Source organism: Dendrobates tinctorius, unplaced genomic scaffold (assembly GCF_039654945.1).
Source record: "Dendrobates tinctorius isolate UK_male_01 unplaced genomic scaffold, ASM3965494v1 ptg000196l, whole genome shotgun sequence".
Lineage (NCBI taxonomy): Eukaryota > Metazoa > Chordata > Amphibia > Anura > Dendrobatidae > Dendrobates > Dendrobates tinctorius.
Window position 1 is genome coordinate 12,722,456 of NW_027361863.1, and position 22,357 is coordinate 12,744,812.

At 44.0% G+C, this 22,357-nt stretch overlaps 1 protein-coding gene across 5 annotated transcripts in view; it reads left to right on the plus strand.

The window, feature by feature from the left end:
- KCNIP2 (potassium voltage-gated channel interacting protein 2) overlaps positions 1–22,357 on the plus strand; it is a 603,893-nt gene that overhangs the window by 538,906 nt on the left and 42,630 nt on the right. For 4 of the 5 annotated variants that reach the window (XM_073552892.1, XM_073552891.1, XM_073552893.1 and 1 more), the window contains exon 2: positions 11,433–11,557. In XM_073552892.1, coding sequence (XP_073408993.1) covers positions 11,433–11,557 — 125 coding nt within the window. Of the gene's footprint in view, positions 1–8,046; positions 8,147–11,432; positions 11,558–22,357 lie in introns of all 5 variants that reach the window. The other variant, XM_073552890.1, reaches the window with a different exon arrangement.

Here is a 22,357-nt window from a genome sequence, read left to right on the forward strand (position 1 = left end):
TTAACACCTCTACTATGTTAAAGGTGTGAAACCGCAGCGGAAACCACACAAACAATTGACATGCTGCGGTTTGTAAACCGCAGCAAAACCGCGCGGAAAAAACCCACACCGTGAGCACAGCGTTTTTGAAACCCCATAGGGTTTCATTGTACTGTACTTGGTCTGCAGAACTGCTGCGTTTCCGCAGGGCCAAAACCGCTGCGGAAACGCAGCAGAATCCGCAACGTGTGCACACAGCCTTAGGGAATGTAAACACTGAGGCTTTTTTGCTAAGTTTTTGGTGCAGAATCTGAGCAGAACTTCTAAGTTTCTGAGTTTTTCAGGAGGATTTGGAGAGTTTTTGCTGCAAAATCTCCCCCCAAAAACCCTCAGTGTGCACATAGCCTCATCTGTCAAAGCTTTGGGAGTATTCACCCCTCCAGGTATATTGTTGGGGAACGCTTTGCGATTGAGTTGGTATTACAAGGCTGGAAAGTTTTTTGTTTTTTTTTTACATTTGGGTGTTTTGCTTGAGGATCCTGATCTGAAAATTGGGTAGCCCAAAGCAATCATGTTCTCAAAGGGTTTGGGAACCTTCCGATAGCCTCAGTATACAGCACGTAATCTTCTCTCCTGTATCGTTACCTCTAATTCTCTGACTGTCCCATCTCGTGTGGAATATCTGCTTCTTCTTGCCTTACGATCCTATGACTTCCCCACCACCATTGCCGCTTTGTTCGCTCTTTCCCTTTGTCGCCTGCCCCCCTCTAAGTCACTGTCTGTCCTTGTATTAATAAATTGCATGTTGGACTTGATTTGCCTGCAGACCACTTTGCTTTCTTTTTTTTTGCCTTCACTTCTCACATTTTTATTATTTTAGTCTTCGATGTCGTGGAAGAGGAACACAAACACAACTTGTCATGAGCGCCTGCCTGTCCACACCTTACATTAGATCCCCCGATGCCTCACCGACGCTGTAAAACGAGACATATCTGGGCCACATAAATGGAATAAATCGGAAATTTTTATGTAAAAGGTCATTGGTTGTTCAATATTTAGAAAATAATAAGACAGATCTAAAAATACAGGAGCCGGGGTTCACCGGAGAAGACTCCCGGACTTTATTAGTGGCTGACACTTGCAGAATATCCAGCTGAACCCATTCTGTTCTCCCCTTAGCAACAGTTTCTTTTTGAGATTCTGTAGGGAAATCATTTTTTCCTTTCTCGTGACCATTTGAGACGCTCACAATAAGTAGAAGCCCCTGTGGAAAGTACGGAAAGAGAATTCTCTACCAGCTCAAAGCCTCTAATTGCTAGGGAACGCCGCTATTCGCTACTCTTCTACATTCACTTTAAGGGCTCATACTCACATGCGAGAAACTCGGACGAGTCTCGCACATCAATATCCGGCACTGCCGCCGGCACTCGGATTGGAGCGTTCAGCTGCATAGAAATACATGGAGCCGCACGCTCTGCTCCCGAGTGCCGGCGGCAGTGCTGGCTATTGACATGTGAGACTCGTCCGAGTTTCTCGCATGTGAGTATGAGCCCTTAAAGTGAATGTAGAAGAGAAGCGAATGTGTCTATGCAGATGTCAGCGTGTTTTCATGGACCGTGTGTCCATGTGCAAAACACGGAGACATGTCCGTTTTGACCCAGACACATGGGCCGCAACCCGTACGGTGCACGTACACATGGAGAACAGTGTACACTGTCCTCCGTGAGGACGGACGGCCCCTGGGGAAGAAACGCTACTGTAAGCACTGTTCCCCTGCATGTGGGGCTGAACTCGGCTGTAATTCTCCCTGCTCTGTCGGCAACAGTGCGATCAGGGAAGAATGAAAAAAAAAAAAATGAGGGGTCCTCCTTAGTTTTGCCAGGTTGGTTCAAAATATAACAGGTGCCGGCTGCTATTCTCAGGCTGGTAAGGGTCCATGAATATGGGCCCCCAAAGCCTAAAAACATCAGACTGCAGCTGCACAGAAATGGCACATCTATTAGATGCGCCTATTCTGGAGCTTTATCGGGTTCTTCCCACTTCCCTGTAGTGGTGGCAAGTGGGGTAATAAGGGGTTAATATTGCCTTTCTATTGTAAGGTGACATTGAGCCCAGCTTAGTTATGGAGAGGTGTCAATAAGACACCTATCCATTACAAATGCTATAGTAAGTAAAGGGTTAAATAAACACACAGTAAGAATAAAGTCTTTTAATGAAACAATACACGACACATTTTTTCCATCTTTATTTCACTGCTAATCCCATCTCGAATCCCTCAATCTCCTGTAAAAAAAACTAAAAAAAACACACAATATACGAGACCTTTCCGGCCCATGGCATATATCTGGGGGTTAGTTTACAGCCGGAGCGGTGCTAATGCGACCGCTCGGGCTGTAAACTACTGGGGAATGAATGGGAAGCAGTGCGCACGGGCTCATTTTCACACGGTGCTGAGGTCACAGGAGTTCACACTGTCAGCGAGCACAGACTCAGTGACGTCACCGCTCCTCACTGAACCTGTGTGCGGCGCGCTGCTTCCCGTTCACTCCTCAGTAGTTTATATCCCGAGCGGTCACATTAGCACCACTCCGGCTGTAAACTGATTAACCCCCAGATATGGATTTATGCCGTGAGAATGACTGAGCGCTGGACAGGTCTGGTATATTGTTTGTTTTTTTAGTTTTTTTTACAGGAGATTGAGGGATTCGCTGGGATTAGCAGTGTAATAAAGATGTCAAACCTGTGTGTTGTACGATTTCATTAAAAGACTTTATTCTTGCTGTGTGTGTGTGTGTGTGTGTGTGTGTGTGTGTGTTTATTTAACCCTTTACTTACTATAGGATTAGTAATGGAGAGGTGTCTTATTGACACCTCTCCATTACTAAGCCATGGACCTAATGTCACCTTACAATAGAAAGGTGACATTAACCCCTTATTACCCCCATTTGCCACCTCTACAGGGCAAGTGGGAAGAACCCGACAAAGCTCCAGAATAGGCGCATCTAATAGATGCGCCTTTTCTGGGCAGCTGCGGGCTGCTGTTTTTACTGGGGGGAGCCATATTCATGGACCCTTACCAGCCTGAGAATAGCAGCCCTCACCTGTTAGTTTTGCCAGGTTGGTTCAAAATACAAGGAGGACCCTTCGTCATTTTTTTTTATTCATTCTTCCCTGCTTGCGCTGTTGCCGGCAGAGCAGGGGAGAATGACAGCCGCATTCAGCACCACGTGCAGGGGAACAGCGCTTACTGTAGCGCTTCTTCCCCGGCGGCTGTCCGTGTGGTAGTGATGCGGCACACGGCGGCACACGTAGAATATACACAGACACACGGACATGGATATCTCCGTTACCGTTTTTTCTGGTACCGGAAATATCAGGACGTGTGAAATCGGCCTAACATGGTGCCAAAATCAGCAACTAGCCAACTGCAGGATTTCATAGCCGCCATTCACATGTACAGGTGACAGAATAATGCATGGTCGAGGCCGGTTCATCAGAGGGTGGAGGCGGAGGAGACCCCACTATCTGACGTCCTTACGCCCTATTAGCACACATTCTGCCCATCATTATTCCCCAGCTATAAACTCTTACAACCAAAAGGAAAACAAATCACATTCTTCCTTCATGACAAGTTGTTTTGTGTTTGTTTTTTCCCCTAAGTTTTTCTTTTCTTCTTCTGGGCATGACACGCTGAAGATGGCGCTTGTCGAGAAGCATGATCGCTGTTTGTGAGTAAATACAAGCTGTTTCCTCGTAAAAGAAAATGAAAAGTTGAAAAATGAATTGACGCAGATGCAATAACGTGAATCTCCACAACCAATCTCCGGCTCTAGCAATCCAGGATTTTTCTAATAGATTCATTACTTCTTATGTTTATTTTTTTTGCAATTTCTATTTAATCTGATGCTTATTTGGTAGGATATTACATATTGCCACATGGAGCCCGTCAGCAAGTAGGCGAGCTGCTAATGTAAAATTTAATGTAATTTCTTTATTTTTGGGGGGGTTTCCCCTTGTGCAGATTTTTTTTTTTTTACTTAACTGCATTTATTTTGTGCTAAAAATCATTTTTTTTGCACCTGGGCTTCATTAATAATTTTGCATGTTTTGCTTTCTATAGCTGGCTGCAGATTGAGTCAACTAATGATCCATCAGTGAGCTCCTTCTGGAAGGAGTTTATAACTTTTATCTGTCTTTTACTGGGCTTTTCTTAGTTGATTTATGTCCACAAATTTTACCTCTCCTTTGATGTGGTCTGTGGTCATCATGGTGAATCAGCCGAGTATTTTTCTTAAACATGACAATTTTTCTACCTTTTTTTCGATGCACTTGACCCATTTTTTTGGTCTGCGCATGATTTTTTTTTTTGTTTAAATCCTTCTTTCTCATATAAATAATTTTTTTAAGCTTCTCCTTTAGCAGTTAAGTATGGTCAGCACATGGATCACTTTTTTTTTTTTACCACTGGGCTGTTGACTTCGATCCACAACACAGATCAAAGTTTGACAAGTCTTTCTTTTTTTTGTTGCACATTTTTGTGCAAGCTCACTGACAGATTCTTATTTAACTCATTCCGCAGCCAGCAATAGGCAAAGATAAAGAGACTGCAGAAGCCAAACGATGAGAGAAACTTTAATGTATCCCAATTAAAAAATTATTTTAAGTCCGAAATAAGAAGAAAACAGTTGTCGTTATCTTTTGGGACGTTTATAGTGATGCCATATTCTAAGGATAGCCCAAGCGTATAAGATGTTTGTCACTGCCCATCAGGCACAGCCCTGTATATTTTGGAGTCCCGATCATTTTAATAGGGAGATAGCTTCAGTACCAGGCACGGCCACTAGTTAAATGGATGGCGCCACTTATCAGAGTGACAATAAGCTATTATTTCTAGTGTCTAGTAAACTCCTTAAAGGGCCTTTGAGATGATCAGTTTCATCCTATTCTCAGCAGGAAATTCCTTTTTCAAAGAAATACATTGGAAAAATATAAAAAATAAATTAAAAAAAAAAATTGTCAACAGCAGAAAGTAAAGAAAACATAATGAAGATAAATTAAAAAGGTGCTGGATTTGCTGACTACAGAGACACGGAGCCACATGTATAAATGCACGGAAACAGCTTGCATGCTCTGTTGTGTTGTGGATTATCTAATAAATTGCCCTTTGGAGAGAAAAAAATCCTCCACATTTGGAATCATCTAATGGAAACCTCAAAATTGTTCCTTTTTTATACGGCCGTACAGGACTATTACGGAGATTACCATTCTGAACGACCGTTCCAATAAAATTCCTGTAATCCGGCATCATCATTTCAGATGTTCTGGATTATCGGACAGCTGAAGATCGGAACAGAAACGATCCCCTGCAGCTGCTATATAAAGGGGTATTCCCATCACTGACAGTTATCGCCTATTTCTGATTGGTGGAGGGTCGGACAGTGGGACCGGCGCCAATGGGACACTCTCCGCTTTTGAAGAGTGTTTTTTTTTCCCTATCATCTTGGGGTCCATTATTCCATTTATTTGGGCAGGTGAAGGGGCAAAAAAACCCCTGTGATTTTTGCCTTTTTTACTCTCTGGATAAATTTTATGACTACTAGTTTGAACAGTTGCACTCCTGGCCGTACCAAATATTTATGCCCTAGGGACTAGGACTAATAGAAAATGGGAAAAAATATATCTATGATTGTAAAAAAATAATGGGAGAAATATAGATATTTTTTCTCCAATTGTTTTTTACATACACAGATACTGTAATAGATGATAGGTAGATAATAGATAACAGATAGAGGATAGATAGATAGATAACAGATAGATGATAGATAATAGATAGATAATAGATGATAAACAGATAATACGTAGATGATTGATAGATGATAGATAATAGATAGATGGTAGATAATGGATAGATAATAGCTAGAGAGATAGATAATACAGTAGATAGGTTGATAGATGATTAATAGATGATAGATAATAGCTAAATAGATAATAGAGAGATACATAGATGGATGATTCATAGATAATAGATAATGATTAATAGATAGATAATATCTAGCTAGATGATAGAAAGATAGATACATAGATGATAAATAGATAATAGATGATAGATAATATATAGATAATAGATGATAAACAGATAATAGGTAGATGATTGATAGATGATAGATAATAGCTAGAGAGATAATAGATAGAGAGTAACATATATGGATGATTCATAGATAATAGATGATAGATAATAGATAGATAATATATAGATAGATAATAGATGATAGATAATAGATAGATAATATATAGATAGATAATAGATGATAGATAATAGATAGATAATATATAGATAGATAATAGATGATAGATAATAGATAGATAATATATAGATAGATAATAGATGATAGATAATAGATAGATGATAGATATTTTTTCCATTTTCTATTAGGCTGTGTTCACACACAGCGTTTTTTTTAGCGGTTTTTACCGCGGTTTTCACTATAAAACCGCTAAAAATAAGCTGCACAGTCATTTCTATGCATTTTGCACTTTTTGTGCACATTGATGCGTTTTTTACCGCGAAAAAACCGCATCGCAGTAAAAAACCGCAGCATGCACATTAATTTTGCGTTTTTTTCCGCCGCGGTTTAGGCTTCTCCCATGCTTTTAGAAACCGCTGCGGTAAAAAACGCATCAAAAACGCATCAAAACCGCGCGATTCAGGGATTTGTGCAGAAATTTTCTTTTTTCACCTGCGGATTTACCGGCAGATTTTGCAAAATCCGCGCGAATCAATCCGCAGCAGAATCCGCAGCGTGTGCCCGCACCCTACTGTCCAAACTAGTAATATATCATAATATTTATCCCATACAGTGAAAAGCAAAAAAAGGCAAAATCACAGTTTTTTTGGCCCGTTCACCTCCCCACACACACACACACGTCTATAGCTGGATAGTTTTTTCTCCCATTGTTTTCTTACATGCCCTCTTTTATTCTCTTTTTTTTATTAGTCCTCTGTAGGGTATAAATATTTGGTGCGGCCGTGGGCGTAACTGTTATATATGTACAGACAGATGTCAGATAGATAGGGGCAGACTTATCGAAAATGTCTAAGAGGAAAACAATCTTTGTTTCCCACTAGCAACCAATCACAGCACAGCCTTCATTTTACCGCAGCAGTTTATAAACTGTAAGCTGTGCTGTGATTGGTTGCTACGAGCAACAAAGCCGGTTTTTCTTTCAAACACTGTTGATAAATGAGGCCTGTAGTTTCCCCCCACTGTTTTTTTTTAACCTTTTTTTCATTCGCCCTCTCTCTGATTGCACGTACAATACACTGTAACACTGCAGAATTACTGGGCTGCATAGGTGTACAGACATGGCAGGCCGCACAGGGGCCTCGTGTCAGCCATTGGCAACCTATTTCCAACCTTGTAGACGCCATTGCAACGATTGCCGGCGGTATCTATGGAGTTGAGCCGCTGAGATCGGAGTTACTTCCAATCCCGGCCGTTAGGGTGGTTTTACACTTACCGCATTGTTTTGCGGCCCGGTTTTGCAGGCCGTATCGATGCATTTTTTGTGGTGTACCGCAATAACGGGCCGCAAAAAATGTATGCGGATCGCCATTTTTTTCCCCCAATACTATGGAAATAGTATCGGAGAAAAAAACAGCGTTCCGCAAAACCGGAAGTGGCGGCCATTACTTTTGGACCGTTCGCTTTTCCTTCCCCCCCATAAACAATGAATGGAGGGGTCGCACGCGCAGCCACTGCTTGATTCCCAGGCGGCTTTTTAGAGACCCGTTCTTGGGATCGTTGGGGGTCTCGGAGGTTGAACTCCACCAATCAGAAATGTGTCCTGTGATAGGCGATCACTCTCCCCATTGGGAACACCCCTTCACAATCTGCCATTACACTGCGGTGTCAGAGGAGCAGGAGGACCCTGACTTTTCGGACCTTTCATTAGATGATCCCCCCCACATTCTTCTACCGATCCCCGGCGTTCCTTGTCCCGCTCTTGACGTTCCCACGCCGTCTTATGTCCTCATTTAATACTTTGCTTTGTTCTGGTGAATTTCAGGGAATGTTCCCAACCAAAATAAAAAAGCTTTTACGCAGCGAATCCTCAAACTGTTACCCTGCTGCGGTCCCACGGACACCCCCTCAGTCAGTGAAAGCAAGTGACAACTTTCTCATTTCTTTTGTGTGTTTGTGACTTGTGTTTCACGCCGGAGATGTGTGAGAAATTTACAAAACTGCGTCTTAAAAGGGAAATTTCTGCTGATGTTAATGTCTGTGAATCTACAGCCGTCCCTGAGACACATGGGAAAGGCATCAATAATCACTATGAAAAATATCATAAACTGAATCTGAAGTTTGCTCCAATCACGCAACAGGGTAGAGCGCAAATTAAGCATGGGAGGAGCCTCCTACTGAGCTCACTGCTGCCCCCTGCTGGGTGAGAAGAGGCAAAGTCACAACGGCTCTCGGCACACTTCTGGTGATAAATGAAAGGGTCTTTTGCAGCTTGAGATAGATGGATAATAAATGATAAATAGATAGATAATAGATAGATAGATAATAGAGTGCTGCTGTTTTTCCTTGGTTATACACAGAAGGATAAGGAGTTGGTAAGCTGAGGCTTGATCCCTGTTTACACCTTTCTAAGAACAGTGCTGCTTTCTTTTCTTCATGGATACACACACTATATGGAGAAAAGTAATGGACCCCACATCTGGCCTCTTGCTCCCAGTGTATAACATTGGGCCCCATTGCCCCCCCGGTGTATAACATCTGGCCTCATTGTCTAAGCAGTAAATATCTGGTCCCATTGCCCCCAGTGTATAACATCTAGCCTTATTGCCCCTGTGTATAATACATGCAGCCCCAATGCCCCGGTGTATGACATCTGGCCCCTTGCTCCCGGTGTATGACATGTAGCCCTATTGCCCACGGTGTATAACATCTGGCCCCATTTCCCCTGGTGTATAATGTCTGGCCCCTCTGCCTCCGGTGTGTTATATTCTGCACCTCGCCCCCCCCCTCCCGGTGTATAACATCTAGCCCTATTTCCCCCAGTGTATAACGTCTGGCCCCTCACCCTTAGTGTATAACATCCGATTCCAATGCATCTCACCTCTGGCGCCCTAGCAGCCCTGTAATAGAAGCCACTGGGGTAACAAGTCCATAAATGACATTTCTTCCCATATCACCTGTGAGTGATGTTATTGAGAAGTGGAAGGAACTCAGCCACGAAGTGGAGACCCTGTAACGTTACAGAGTGGGGGGCCGAGTGCTGAGGAGCAGAGGGCAGAAAAGTCACCACCACTCTGCTGACTCCATAACTGAAAATGCAAAGTCTGGACCTCCTCTGGTATTGACATCAGCATAAAACCTGCGCCCCCGCCGAGAACTTCACGGCCTAGCAGCTGCACGCAGCCGTACATCACCAAGCACAATGCCGACCATCTCTGTTGTTCTCTTACTTAGCTCGTCCCCCTTGGACTAGTCTAAACCATTAACTCCACCTATTCCTAATAGAGCACAACTCTATCACTAACTATATCAATCATTAAACATTTCAATCACCATAATGCATTACATCATTTTACATATTTTCAAGGGGGAATGTGGACATCACTTCCACTCCCTTACATTTTCCCCTTCTTTACCGATGGTCGTCCTCGGCCATCCAGAACCTGTAAAAACACCAAACAATTTCACCACCACGCACATATTACACATTTTAGACAACTCTGGATCTATTTTCTTCCTGTAGAACAGCATCGACCCGATCTTCTCAGTAGGGACCACAATGCAATAGCAAGCCAAGTCCTCTAATCTGGAATCTTCCACTTCCTCACAAGCCCAGTGCACAAGGTCCATACAAACATGGCAGGTGGAATGTGGAGGCATCTCAGCACTTTTCTCCATTTACTGTAAATACAAGATACATATCATATGTTACATTCTGAGCACTTTATATGAAATGCGACACGTCCTCGGCTCGTTCTTTCTGTGCTATTGTTCATTCATGTCATCTTCATTCTTTTTCTTGATTGATCTGGATTTCTTTAGGAACCGGTTACGCTACAAATTAGCCGACATGAATTAGAGCGGCTTCAATCCCATTTAATGAGGGATTAATCCTCCATCAGCAGGTGGAGCGGTGTAGTGTTCTTGGTCAGACCGCTCGTGTTACCGTGTACCTTGTTCATATCACACTCGCTGGCCCAGACTTCAGGAGGTTCAGGCTGGTGCTATGTTCTCCGCGTATAGAAATGGTTCCTACACCAGGACGATCAGAAAATACCAAAAAGTGATTGAACAAATAGACTTTTTATGCTCTCTATATATATTGCTGTATTTGTTATTGACATTTTTATATATCTATTTTAAATTACAGATTCTAATATTACACAGGAGTTTTCTACTTTTTTTTAAAAAAAATGTATGCATTTATACCTATATAAGGCGATATATCTCTATACACTGCAAATATGGCACAAATAACAGCGAACAGAGCCAATAGTTGAGAATCTCTCTATTACAACGTACTGAATAGAGACATTATTGAGCCATATTTCCCACTAGACACTTATAGGCAAGCGCCTAGGGCGGCAGAAATTAGATGGCAGCATTTAAATTTTTTTTTTAGATTAGCAGAAATTTGTGTCACATTTCTTTATACTTGAAGAGAGGGGTCCTAGGCAGAAAAAGCTTGCACCAAGTTTTGGGTAGACATACTATACCGCAAATCTGAGCCAGGATTGGTGGGTAAGAGCATTATGTGTCACAGGCAGACAGCAGTCATGTTAGTGTAACATGCTATGCTGCCACCTAGTGGCCTGCAGTCACAGAAATATACTGTTGGCTATTCCGCATGCTACTAGTATGAATCCACATTGTAAGACAGCTGAAAAAAGCAAAAAAAAAAGGAATGCCAGACAAAAAGCACAGTGAGTCCACATGGGGAGTTGGATTGAAGCTCCATTTACTTCGTAGGGGGGAGAAAAATTCCTATCCCACCTTCTTCTAGGTCCTGGAAGAAAAGAAGGGGGGATAGGAATTTTTCTTCCTCCTATGAAGTAAGTGGACTTTCAATCCAACTCCCCATCCTCCTGTGTGGACTCGCTGTGCTCTTAGACTGACGCCTGGAGCTCCTTTTTTTGTTTGGAGTTTTCAGCTGTCATCCTAGAAAGAACAAATGTATGCCAAAGTGCCACCGATGGGTGCTTCTGTGGTGTCTTCTGGCCATTCTTGGGCAGTAGCTAAATCTCCGGCACATGGGATTTGACTGGTCGAGCAGCTGCAGGGAGTGAATCATAATTTATATAAATGTGTTACGGATCAGGCCTGGTTAAGCAGGATTCTGTGGAAGCGGAATTTGAGCATAATGTAGCTGTAAGTCCTGTCCAGCCTCGTCCACCTCTTCTAACGTCTCATGTCTTCTCTGTGCCCTTGCAGACAGTGTAGAGGATGACTTTGAGTTGTCCACCGTGTGTCATCGCCCGGAGGGACTGGAGCAGCTACAAGAACAATCCAAATTTACCAAAAAAGAACTTCAGGTTCTGTACAGAGGCTTTAAAAACGTGAGTATGTGACCGCCAAAGTGACAGAGGGGTCCGCAGTGTACGACCAATCATATAATGTCCAGCGACAGTCTAGTATGGGTGAAACTGTCCACTGAGCCATTGTACTGTATCTACAGTAAGTTTAGTGTGTGTGATACTGTCTGCTGAGCCATTGTACTGTATCTAAGCCCAGTGTGTGTGTGATACTGTCTGCTGAGCCATTGTACTGTATCTAAGCCTAGTGTGTGTGATACTGTCCACTGAGCCATTGTACTGTATCTAAGCCTAGTGTGTGTGATACTGTCCACTGAGCTATTTTACTGTTGTGAGGGGAAGGGGAGCCAGGGCCGTAGTCATGGCTGACAAAGGTTGCTCAATCACGCCCTGGTCTCCGGCCACATGCACACAATGTCCCCTTTGCGGCATACCTTTCGTTCCATTTTTTGATCCATCCAGATCGTCTCTGATTTTCTGAGATTCTGCCATGATCCATGCTGGATCATGACAGATATAAAGCACAGGTAACCTTTTTTTTTTTTTCCTAAGCTGTGCTTAGGTGGGTTTTTGCCCCCGGTGGCCATTAGGATTATTGCACTGTGGTGTCGTTTGTTCAAATTTTCCCCCGGTGGTGGTGAGCGTCATTGCACTCTGATTTCTTAGTTAAGTGCACATGATTATTATGCAGGTGTGATTGCTGGCTCTGCTATAAAAGAGTCACAGGTGTTGCAATCAGTGTTGGTGATAGTGTTCATTTCAACCATCCTTGGTGGAGGAAGGAGCTGGAGAGCAGCTCTGACAGAGCCTGGTGTGAAAGGAGTCATAGGGGATTTCCTTAGCTCTGACAGAGCTTGGTGGCAGCGATTCTGAGGAGAGCTGCATGCTGGTGGTGGACTCGGTTGCCAGGAGCGAGTGCAACAGAGTAAAGCTAAGTTGTGTTTCCCTGTTTGTGTTTTTCCTTAGTGTGTATTAGTTCAGCGTTGGGGCCAGTGCCTGCGCCACGCAGCTCCCTAGCAAGGGATAGGTGTAGGGTGTGCTAGGTCGACAGGTATCCTGAGCGGCGCCCGGTGCGGAACCGGCATAGGGAACGTTAGGAGCGTTAGGGACACTGACTCAGGGGAGTGCAGGAGGTCTCCACGTCCCCTGTCCCTATTGCAGGACTCACCATTGTAACTGTTTCCCTACTCCTTGTCTTGTTGTTTTAGTTACCGACCTGTGAGCCGTGTCACACAGGACAGTATCACATGCCGCGTTCTGTTGTTTTAGTTACCGGCCTGCTGGTCGCGTTACACAGGACGGGTCCACGTGACATTATCACTAACCATACTTTTTTTTCTGCTGAGCCATTGACCCAGTTCAGACCTTTGCCCAAATGCTGCAGACCCTTACTGATGAGATTAGGGGGCTGCGCGGTGAGTTGGTGCAGCAACTGCAGCAGTTGGTGGGCTTTGGGGGCTTGGTTCAGAGACAGGCTCAGCCAGAACCCAAGATATCCCTCCCTGACAGATTTTCTAGAGGGAGAGATCAATTCTTGGTATTCCAGCAAGTCTGTAAATTGTATTTCAGGCTGCGCCCTCGTTCATCAGGGAGTGAAGAGCAACGGGTGGAAATCATTTTTCCCTTCTTAAAGGGGATCCCCAATCCTGGGCCTTCTCCCTACCGGACGATTCTCCATCTTTAGAGTCCGTGGACGAGTTCTTTGCGGCTTTGGCGCTTGTGTATGGGGATCCTGATGGCGTCGCCCTGGTGGAATCTCGGATCCGTAGGTGTAAACAGGGAGCCCGGGTTGCTGAGGAGTACTGCTCAGAGTTTAGGAGATGGGCCACTAATACTCAGTGGAATGACCCTGCAATTAGGAGTCAATTTGTGCAGGGTTTGTCTCCAAAGTTGCAGGATACTCTGGTGCAGTGCGCCGCCCCCAGGTCGCTGGAGGCCACCATGTCCCTTGCCATCCGGGTGGATAGATGCCTTAGGGAAAGACATATAGAAAAAGTGCCCCCTGATGTCACACAGGACAGTATCACGTGCCGTGTTCTGTTGTTTTAGTTACCGGCCTGCTGGTCGCGTCACACAGGACGGGTCCACGTGACAGATTCGCTTCCTGTCAGAATCACACAAAGAAAGACGGAGTCCAGTTCCATCTTAACATAAACAACTTTACTTGGTTCCATTCTCAGTACATGCAGATCAGTCACAGTTACATCGGATCATCACAGAGTACACTCTTTGCCTTTACTGTGCTTTTCCTCACTTCTTCCAGAATTCTCCAGGGTCGTACCAACTCATCTAATACCGCAGCGTTCCTTCGGGTCAGCCTAACTATCTTCAGGAGTTCTCTTGTCCGTTTCACCCCAGACATAAGGGCATCAGCCCATGTAGTGAGCTGCCCTGCATTCTCTCACTGTTTTGACCTTCTGCCACCAGGCCCATATGACTAGGATCCTTTCTTAACATTGCCGGGTCCACCTGCCCTGCCTGGGCTCCCAGGCCCTACTGACTATTAAACAACATGTATGTCAATACCTGGATAAGAATGAAGTGATTAAACAGAGTCAGCATGGGTTTGTAACTAATAAGTCATGTTAGACTAACTTAATTTCCTTCTATGACGGTATCACTGATTGGGTGGATCAAGGAAATGCTGTAGATATAGTATATCTTGACTTCAGCAAAGCATTTGACAAAGTCTCTCATACAATCCTTATTGAAAAAATGACTAAGTATGGAATGGACAAGGCAACTGTTAGGTGGATTCATAACTGGCTTAGTGATCGGACCCAAAGAGTGGTCGTAAATGGCTGCACATCCAGTTGGAAGAATGTCTCAAGTGGGGTACCACAGGGCTCTGTCCTGGGCCCTGTATTGTTCAACATCTTTATCAACGATTTAGATGAAGGAATTGAGGGTAAACTGATTAAATTTGCTGATGCCACAAAGCTAGGAGGGATAGCTAATACTAGAGAAGAGAGAGCGAGGATTCAAAAAGATTTAAATAAACTGGAGAAGTGGGCAGCAACTAACAGAATGGTTTTCAACAGGGAGAATGCAAAGTACTACATCTGGGCAATAAAAATGGAAAAAGCATATGCATAATGGGAGGAATAGGGCTAAGTGACAGCACATGTGAAAAAAACTTGGGTATACTAATAGATCACAGACTGAATATGAGTCAACAGTGTGATGCAGCAGCAAAAAAGGCAAATGCAATTCTAGGATGTATTAACAGAAGCATACAGTCTAGATCACGTGAAGTCATTATTTCCCTCTACTCCTCTTTGGTCAGACCTCATCTGGAATATTGTGTCCAGTTTTCGGCACCACATTTTAAAAAAGACATCAACAAACTGGAGCAAGTTCAGAAAAGAGCGACCAGAATGGTGACCGGTCTGCAAGCCCTGTCTTATGAGGAAAGGTTGCAGGATTTGGGAATGTTTAGTTTGCAAAAGAGAAGACTGAGAGGAGACTTAATAGCTGTCTACAAATATCTAAAGGGCTGTCACATTGTAGAAGGATCAACTTTATTCTCATTTGCAAAAGGAAAGACTAGAAGCAATGGGATGAAACTGAATGGGAGGAGACACAGATTAGATATTAGAAAAAACTTTTTGACAGTTAGAGTGCCACGAGAAGTGGTGAGTTCACCTTCAATGGAAGTCTTCAAACAGAGGCTGGACAGACATCTGACTGGGATGATTTAGCGAATCCTGCTTTGAGCAGGGGGTTGGACCAGATGGCCCAGGAGGTCCCTTCCAACTCTACGATTCTATGATTCTATGACTAGAATTCAGGAAATCCTACAACTTACCCACAGTTGGCCCCTCCTAATTTAACTAGTTGCTATCCTTTTACTATTTAGTTCTAATGTGCCCCCTCTAGTAGGCTAACTTGAGTACTGCACTCTCCATACAGTTGTGGCCAAAAGTATTGACACCCCTGCAATTCTGTCAGATAATACTCAGTTTCTTCCTGAAAATGACTGCAAACACAAATTCTTTGGTATTATTATCTTCATTTAATTTGTCTTAAATGAAAAAACCACAAAAGAGAATGAAGCAAAAAGCAAAACATTGATCATTTCACACAAAACTCCAAAAACGGGCCAGACAAAAGTATTGGCACCCTCAGCCTAATGCTTGGTTGCGTAAACTTTAGCCAAAATAACTGCGACCAACCGCTTCCGGTAACCATCAATGAGTTTCTTACAATGCTCTGCTGGAATTTTAGACCATTCTTCCTTGGCAAACTGCTCCAGGTCCCTGATATTTGAAGGGTGCCTTCTCCAAACTTCCATTTTTGATCTCTCCACAGGTGTTCTATGGGATTCAGGTCTGGACTCATTGCTGGCCACCTTAGAAGTCTCCAGTGCTTTCTCTCAAACCATTTTCTAGTGCTTTTTGAAGTGTGTTTTGGGTCATTGTCCTGCTGGAAGACCCATGACCTCTGAGGGAGACCCAGCTTTCTCACACTGGGCCCTACATTATGCTGCAAAATTTGTTGGTAGTCTTCAGACTTCATAATGCCATGCACACGGTCAAGCAGTCCAGTGCCAGAGGCAGCAAAGCAACCCCAAAACATCAGGGAACCTCCGCCATGTTTGACTATAGGGACCGTGTTCTTTTCTTTGAATGCCTCTTTTTTTCTCCTGGAAACTCTATGTTGATGCCTTTGCCCAAAAAGCTCTACTTTTGTCTCATCTGAACAGAGAACATTCTTCCAAACCGTTTTAGGCTTTTTCAGGTAAGTTTTGGCAACCTCCAGCCTGGCTTTTTTATGTCTCGGGGTAAGAAGTGGGGTCTTCCTGGGTCTCCTACCATACAGTCCCTTTTCATTCAGACGCCGATGGATAGTACAGGTTGACACTGTTGTACCCTCGGACTGCAGGGCAGCTTGAACTTGTTTGGATGTTAGTCGAGGTTCTTTATCCAATATCCGCACAATCTTGCGTTGAAATCTCTTGTCAATTTTTCTTTTCCGTCCACATCTAGGGAGGTTAGCCACAGTGCCATGGGCTTTAAACTTCTTGATGACACTGCGCACGGTAGACACAGGAACATTCAGGTCTTTGGAGATGGACTTGTAGCCTTGAGATTGCTCATGCTTCCTCACAATTTGGTTTCTCAAGTCCTCAGACAGTTCTTTGGTCTTCTTTCTTTTCTCCATGCTCAATGTGGTACACACAAGGACACAGGACAGAGGTTGCGTCAACTTTAATCCATGTCAACTGGCTGCAAGTGTGAGTTAGTTATTGCCAACACCTGTTAGGTGCCACAGGTAAGTTACAGGTGCTGTTAATTATACAAATTAGAGAAGCATCACATGATTTTTCGAACAGTGCCAATACTTTTGTCCATCCTCTTTTTTATGTTTGGTGTGGAATTATATCCAATTTGGCTTTAGGACAATTCTTTTTGTGTTTTTTCATTTAAGACAAATTAAATAAAGATAATAATACCAAAGAATTTGTGTTTGCAATCATTTTCAGGAAGAAACTGAGTATTATCTGACAGAATTGCAGGGGTGTCAATACTTTTGGCCACAACTGTATATACAATGGCCGTAGCATTAAGATACATAACCATATATACAGAGTGCAACATTTTACATTTACCAACGTTTAACCGAGACATGTGTGAAGCTTGAAACAGTCTTTGTAACCCCTTACACTGTATCTAAGCCTAGTGTGTGTGATACTGTCTACTGATCTATTGTACTGTATCTAAGCCCATTGTGTGTGATACTGTCTGCTGAGCTATTGTACTGTATCTAAGCCTAGTGTGTGTGATACTGTCTGCTGAGCCATTGTGCTGTATCTAAGCCTGTCTTGCCATATGTGATGTTGCAGGCTGAGTCATGTATCTAAGCCTGCATGTGTGATGCTGCAGGCTGAGCCATGTATCTAAGCCTGCATGTGTGATGCTCCAGGCTGAGCCATGTATCTAAGCCTGCATGTGTGATGCTGCAGGCTGAGCCATGTATCTAAACTTGCATGTGTGATGCTGCCTCCTGAGTCATGTATGTAAGCTGGCATGTGTAATGCTGCAGGCTGAGCCATGTATCTAAGCCTGCATGTGTGATGCTCTAGGATGAGCCATGTATCTAAGCTTGCATGTGTGATGCTGCAGACTGAGCCATGTATCTAAGCCTGCATGTGTGATGCTGCTTCCTGAGTCGTGTATCTAAGCCTGCATGTGTGATGCTGAAGGCTGAGTCATGTATCTAAGCCTGTCATGTGTGATGCTGCCTCCTGAGTCATGTATCTAAGCCTGTCATGTGTGATGCTGCCTCCTGAGTTGTGTATCTAAGCCTGTGATGTGATGCTGCCTCCTGAGTCATGTATCTAAGCCTGTCATGTGTGATGCTGCCCCCTGAGTTGTGTATCTAAGACTGCCATGTGTGATGCTGCCCCCTGAGTTGTGTATCTAAGCCTGCATGTGTGATGCTCCAGGCTGAGCCATGTATCTAAGACAGCCATGTGTGATGCTGCAGGCTGAGCCATGTATCTAAGCCTGCATGTGTGATGCTGCCCCCTATGTTGTGTATCTAAGACTTCCATGTGTGATGCTGCCCCCTGAGTTGTGTATCTAAGCCTGCATGTGTGATGCTCCAGGCTGAGCCATGTATCTAAGCCTGCATGTGTGATGCTCCAGGCTGAGCCATGTATCTAAGCTTGAATGTGTGATGCTGCCTCCTGAGTTGTGTATCTAAACCTGCATGTGTGATGCTGCCTCCTGAGTCGTGTATCTCAACCTGCATGTGTGATGCTGCCTCCTGAGTCGTGTATCTAAACCTGCATGTGTGATGCTGCCTCCTGAGTCGTGTATCTAAACCTGCATGTGTGATGCTGTCTGCTGCATTCATACCTACTATGTGTAATGCTGAGCTGGTGTATCTAAGCCTATGATGTATCCCGCTTTGTGTATGTAAGCCTCTCCGGTTCTGCTTAGATCGTCCTCCATATTGCCCCTGGATGTAACAAGCAGTAAGGCAGCTTAGATACAATGACGGAGCGCGGAGCCGGAGTAATGCGCGGTAACGCGCTCATTATGTAGATGTGTCATTGCAGCGTCCACCTCTGATTTTTCCCTTGGAAAGCTACAGACTCCAATTCCTGAGCGACACCGAGCACACGTTAATATTAGTCAGCTAATCTACTAATGGGGAGGGGGATAAACGGCAGAGCAGCGTGGCACCCTCTAGTGGGACATACAGGAGTGACAGCGTGACATAGTGCGGCTGACAGAGACACATCCATCGAATACAACCGAGGGATGAGAAAGAATAAAGGGAAGGGGCACAACCACAACGCATGGGCCAGTCTGCCCTATGTCTTCCCCTCCTGATCCCGAGTGTCGATCCACCGGATCAACATCTACAAGAACTTTTCTTCCATGGATTTACTGCTCTTTCAGACATCCAGAGTCATCGGTCCGACCTTGGATCACAGTGAATGGACTGATCGGATCCACTGAATGGAGTGTTTCAGCCTCCTAGAAGTATATGAGGTTGGGAGACGCAAGGACGGTCTGTGCATGGCAATCTGAGATCGGGCCAATGATGGCGGACGCCTGAAAGAGCCATGATAGTCCTCACGGTAAAGAACCCCGATCCTTCTCTACAAGTGACTCTCCTAGTTTTACTTCCCCTAGAACATATGATGCCCTCAGGTTATTACACCCCGATCCTTCTCTACAAGTGACTCTCCTAGTGTTACTCCCCCTAGAACATATGATGCCCTCAGGTTATTACTCCCAGATCCTTCTCTATATGTGACTCTCCTAGTTTTACTCCCAATAGAACATATGGTGTCCTCAGGTTATTACACCCAGATCCTTCTCTATATGTGACACTCCTAGTTTTACTCCCCCTAGAACATATGATGCCCTCAGGTTATTACACCCAGATCCTTCTCTACAAGTGACTCTCCTAGTTTTACTCCCCTAGAACATATGATGCCCTCAGGTTATTACACCCAGATCCTTCTCTACAAGTGACTCTCCTAGTTTTACTCCCCCTAGAACATATGATGCCCTCAGTTTATTACATCCAGATCCTTCTCTACAAGTGACTCTCCTAGTTTTACTCCCCCTAGAACATATGATGCCCTCAGGTTATTACACACAGATCCTTCTCTATATGTGACACTCCTAGTTTTACTCCCCCTAGAACATATGATGCCCTCAGGTTATTACACCCAGATCCTTCTCTACAAGTGACTCTCCTAGTTTTACTCCCCTAGAACGTATGATGCCCTCAGGTTATTACACACAGATCCTTCTCTACAAGTGACTCTCCTAGTTTTACTCCCCCTAGAACATATGATGCCCTCAGTTTATTACATCCAGATCCTTCTCTACAAGTGACTCTCCTAGTTTTACTCCTCAAAGAACATATGATGCCCTCAGGTTATTGCTCCCCGATCCTTCTCTACAAGCGACTCTCCTTGTGTTACTCCCCTAGAACATATGATGCCCTCAGGTTATTACATCCACATCCTTCTCTACAATTGAATCTCCTAGTTTTACTTTCCCTAGAACATATGGTGCCCTCAGGTTATTACACCCAGATCCTTCTGTCCATTCCTCTTGGTATCTGTTATGATCTATGTGATTATTGTTATGCTGTAATGTCTATTGTCTGTACAAGTCCCCTCTGAAATGTAAAGTGCTGCGGAATATGTCGGCGCTATAGAAATAAAATTTATTATTATTACAAGTGACTCTCCTGGTTGTACTCCCTTATAACATATGATGCCCTCAGGTTACTACTCCTCGATCCTTCTCTATGGGCAGAGACACACTGCCATATTTCTCATGCGAGAATCGCATCGTAAAACTCGCATTGGCTGTCAGCTCTACTGACCTGAGCATGACAGCTGCACAGCAATCCATCACGCTGTCATGGTTAGGTCAGGAGAGGTGCCGGGCCAGTCCGTGCTGTGCAATGCGATTATTGCACGAGAAATACGGCAGTGTGACTCCAGCCTACAAGTGACTCTACTAGATTTTCTTACCCTAGAACATATGATGTCCTCAGGTTATTACACCCAGATCCTTCTCTACAAGTGACTCTCCTAGTGTTACTCCCCCTAGAACATATGGTGCCCTCAGGTTATTACACCCAGATCCTTCTCTATATGTGACTTTCCTAGTTTTACTCCCCCTAGAACATATGATGCCCTCAGTTTATTACATCCAGATCCTTCTCTACAAGTGACTTTCCTAGTTTTACTCCCCCTAGAACATATGATGCCCTCAGGTTATTACACCCAGATCCTTCTCTACAAGTGACTCTCCTAGTTTTACTTCCCCTAGAACATATGATGCCCTCAGGTTATTACACCCAAATCCTTCTCTACAAGTGACTCTCCTAGTGTTACTCCCCCTAGAACATATGGTGCCCTCAGGTTATTACACCCAGATCCTTCTCTATATGTGACTTTCCTAGTTTTACTTCCCCTAGAACATATGATGCCCTCAGTTTATTACACCCAGATCCTTCTCTACAAGTGACTTTCCTAGTTTTACTCCCCCTAGAACATATGATGCCCTCAGGTTAATACACCCAGATCCTTCTCTACAAGTGACTCTCCTAGTTTTACTTCCCCTAGAACATATGATGCCCTCAGGTTATTACACCCAGATCCTTCTCTATATGTGACTCTCCTAGTGTTACTCCCCCCTAGAACATATGGTGCCCTCAGGTTATTACACCTAGATTCTTCTCTACAAGTGACTCTCCTAGTTTTACTCCCCCTAGAACATATGGTGCCCTCAGGTTATTACACCCAGATCCTTCTCTATATGTGACTCTCCTAGTTTTACTCCCCCTAGAACATATGATGCCCTCAGGTTATTACACCCAGATCCTTCTCTATATGTGACTCTCCTAGTTTTACTCCCCCTAGAACATATGATGCCCTCAGGTTATTACACGCAGATCCTTCTCTACAAGTGACTCTCCTAGTTTTACTCCCCCTAGAACATATGATGCCCTCAGGTTAATACACCCAGATCCTTCTCTACAAGTGACTCTCCTAGTTTTACTTCCCCTAGAACATATGATGCCCTCAGGTTATTACACCCAGATCCTTCTCTACAAGTGACTCTCCTTGTGTTACTCCCCTAGAACATATGATGCCCTCAGGTTATTACACCCAGATCCTTCTCTATATGTGACTCTCCTAGTGTTACTCCCCCCTAGAACATATGGTGCCCTCAGGTTATTACACCTAGATTCTTCTCTACAAGTGACTCTCCTAGTGTTACTCCCCCTAGAACATATGATGCCCTCAGGTTATTACACCCAGATCCTTCTCTATATGTGACTCTCCTAGTTTTACTCCCCCTAGAACATATGATGCCCTCAGGTTATTACACCCAGATCCTTCTCTACAAGTGACTCTCCTAGTTTTACTCCCCCTAGAACATATGATGCCCTCAGGTTATTACACCCAGATCCTTCTCTACAAGTGACTTTCCTAGTTTTACTCCCCCTAGAACATATGATGCCCTCAGGTTATTACACCCAGATCCTTCTCTACAAGTGACTCTCCTAGTTTTACTTCCCCTAGAACATATGATGCCCTCAGGTTATTACACCCAAATCCTTCTCTACAAGTGACTCTCCTAGTGTTACTCCCCCTAGAACATATGGTGCCCTCAGGTTATTACACCCAGATCCTTCTCTATATGTGACTTTCCTAGTTTTACTTCCCCTAGAACATATGATGCCCTCAGTTTATTACACCCAGATCCTTCTCTACAAGTGACTTTCCTAGTTTTACTCCCCCTAGAACATATGATGCCCTCAGGTTAATACACC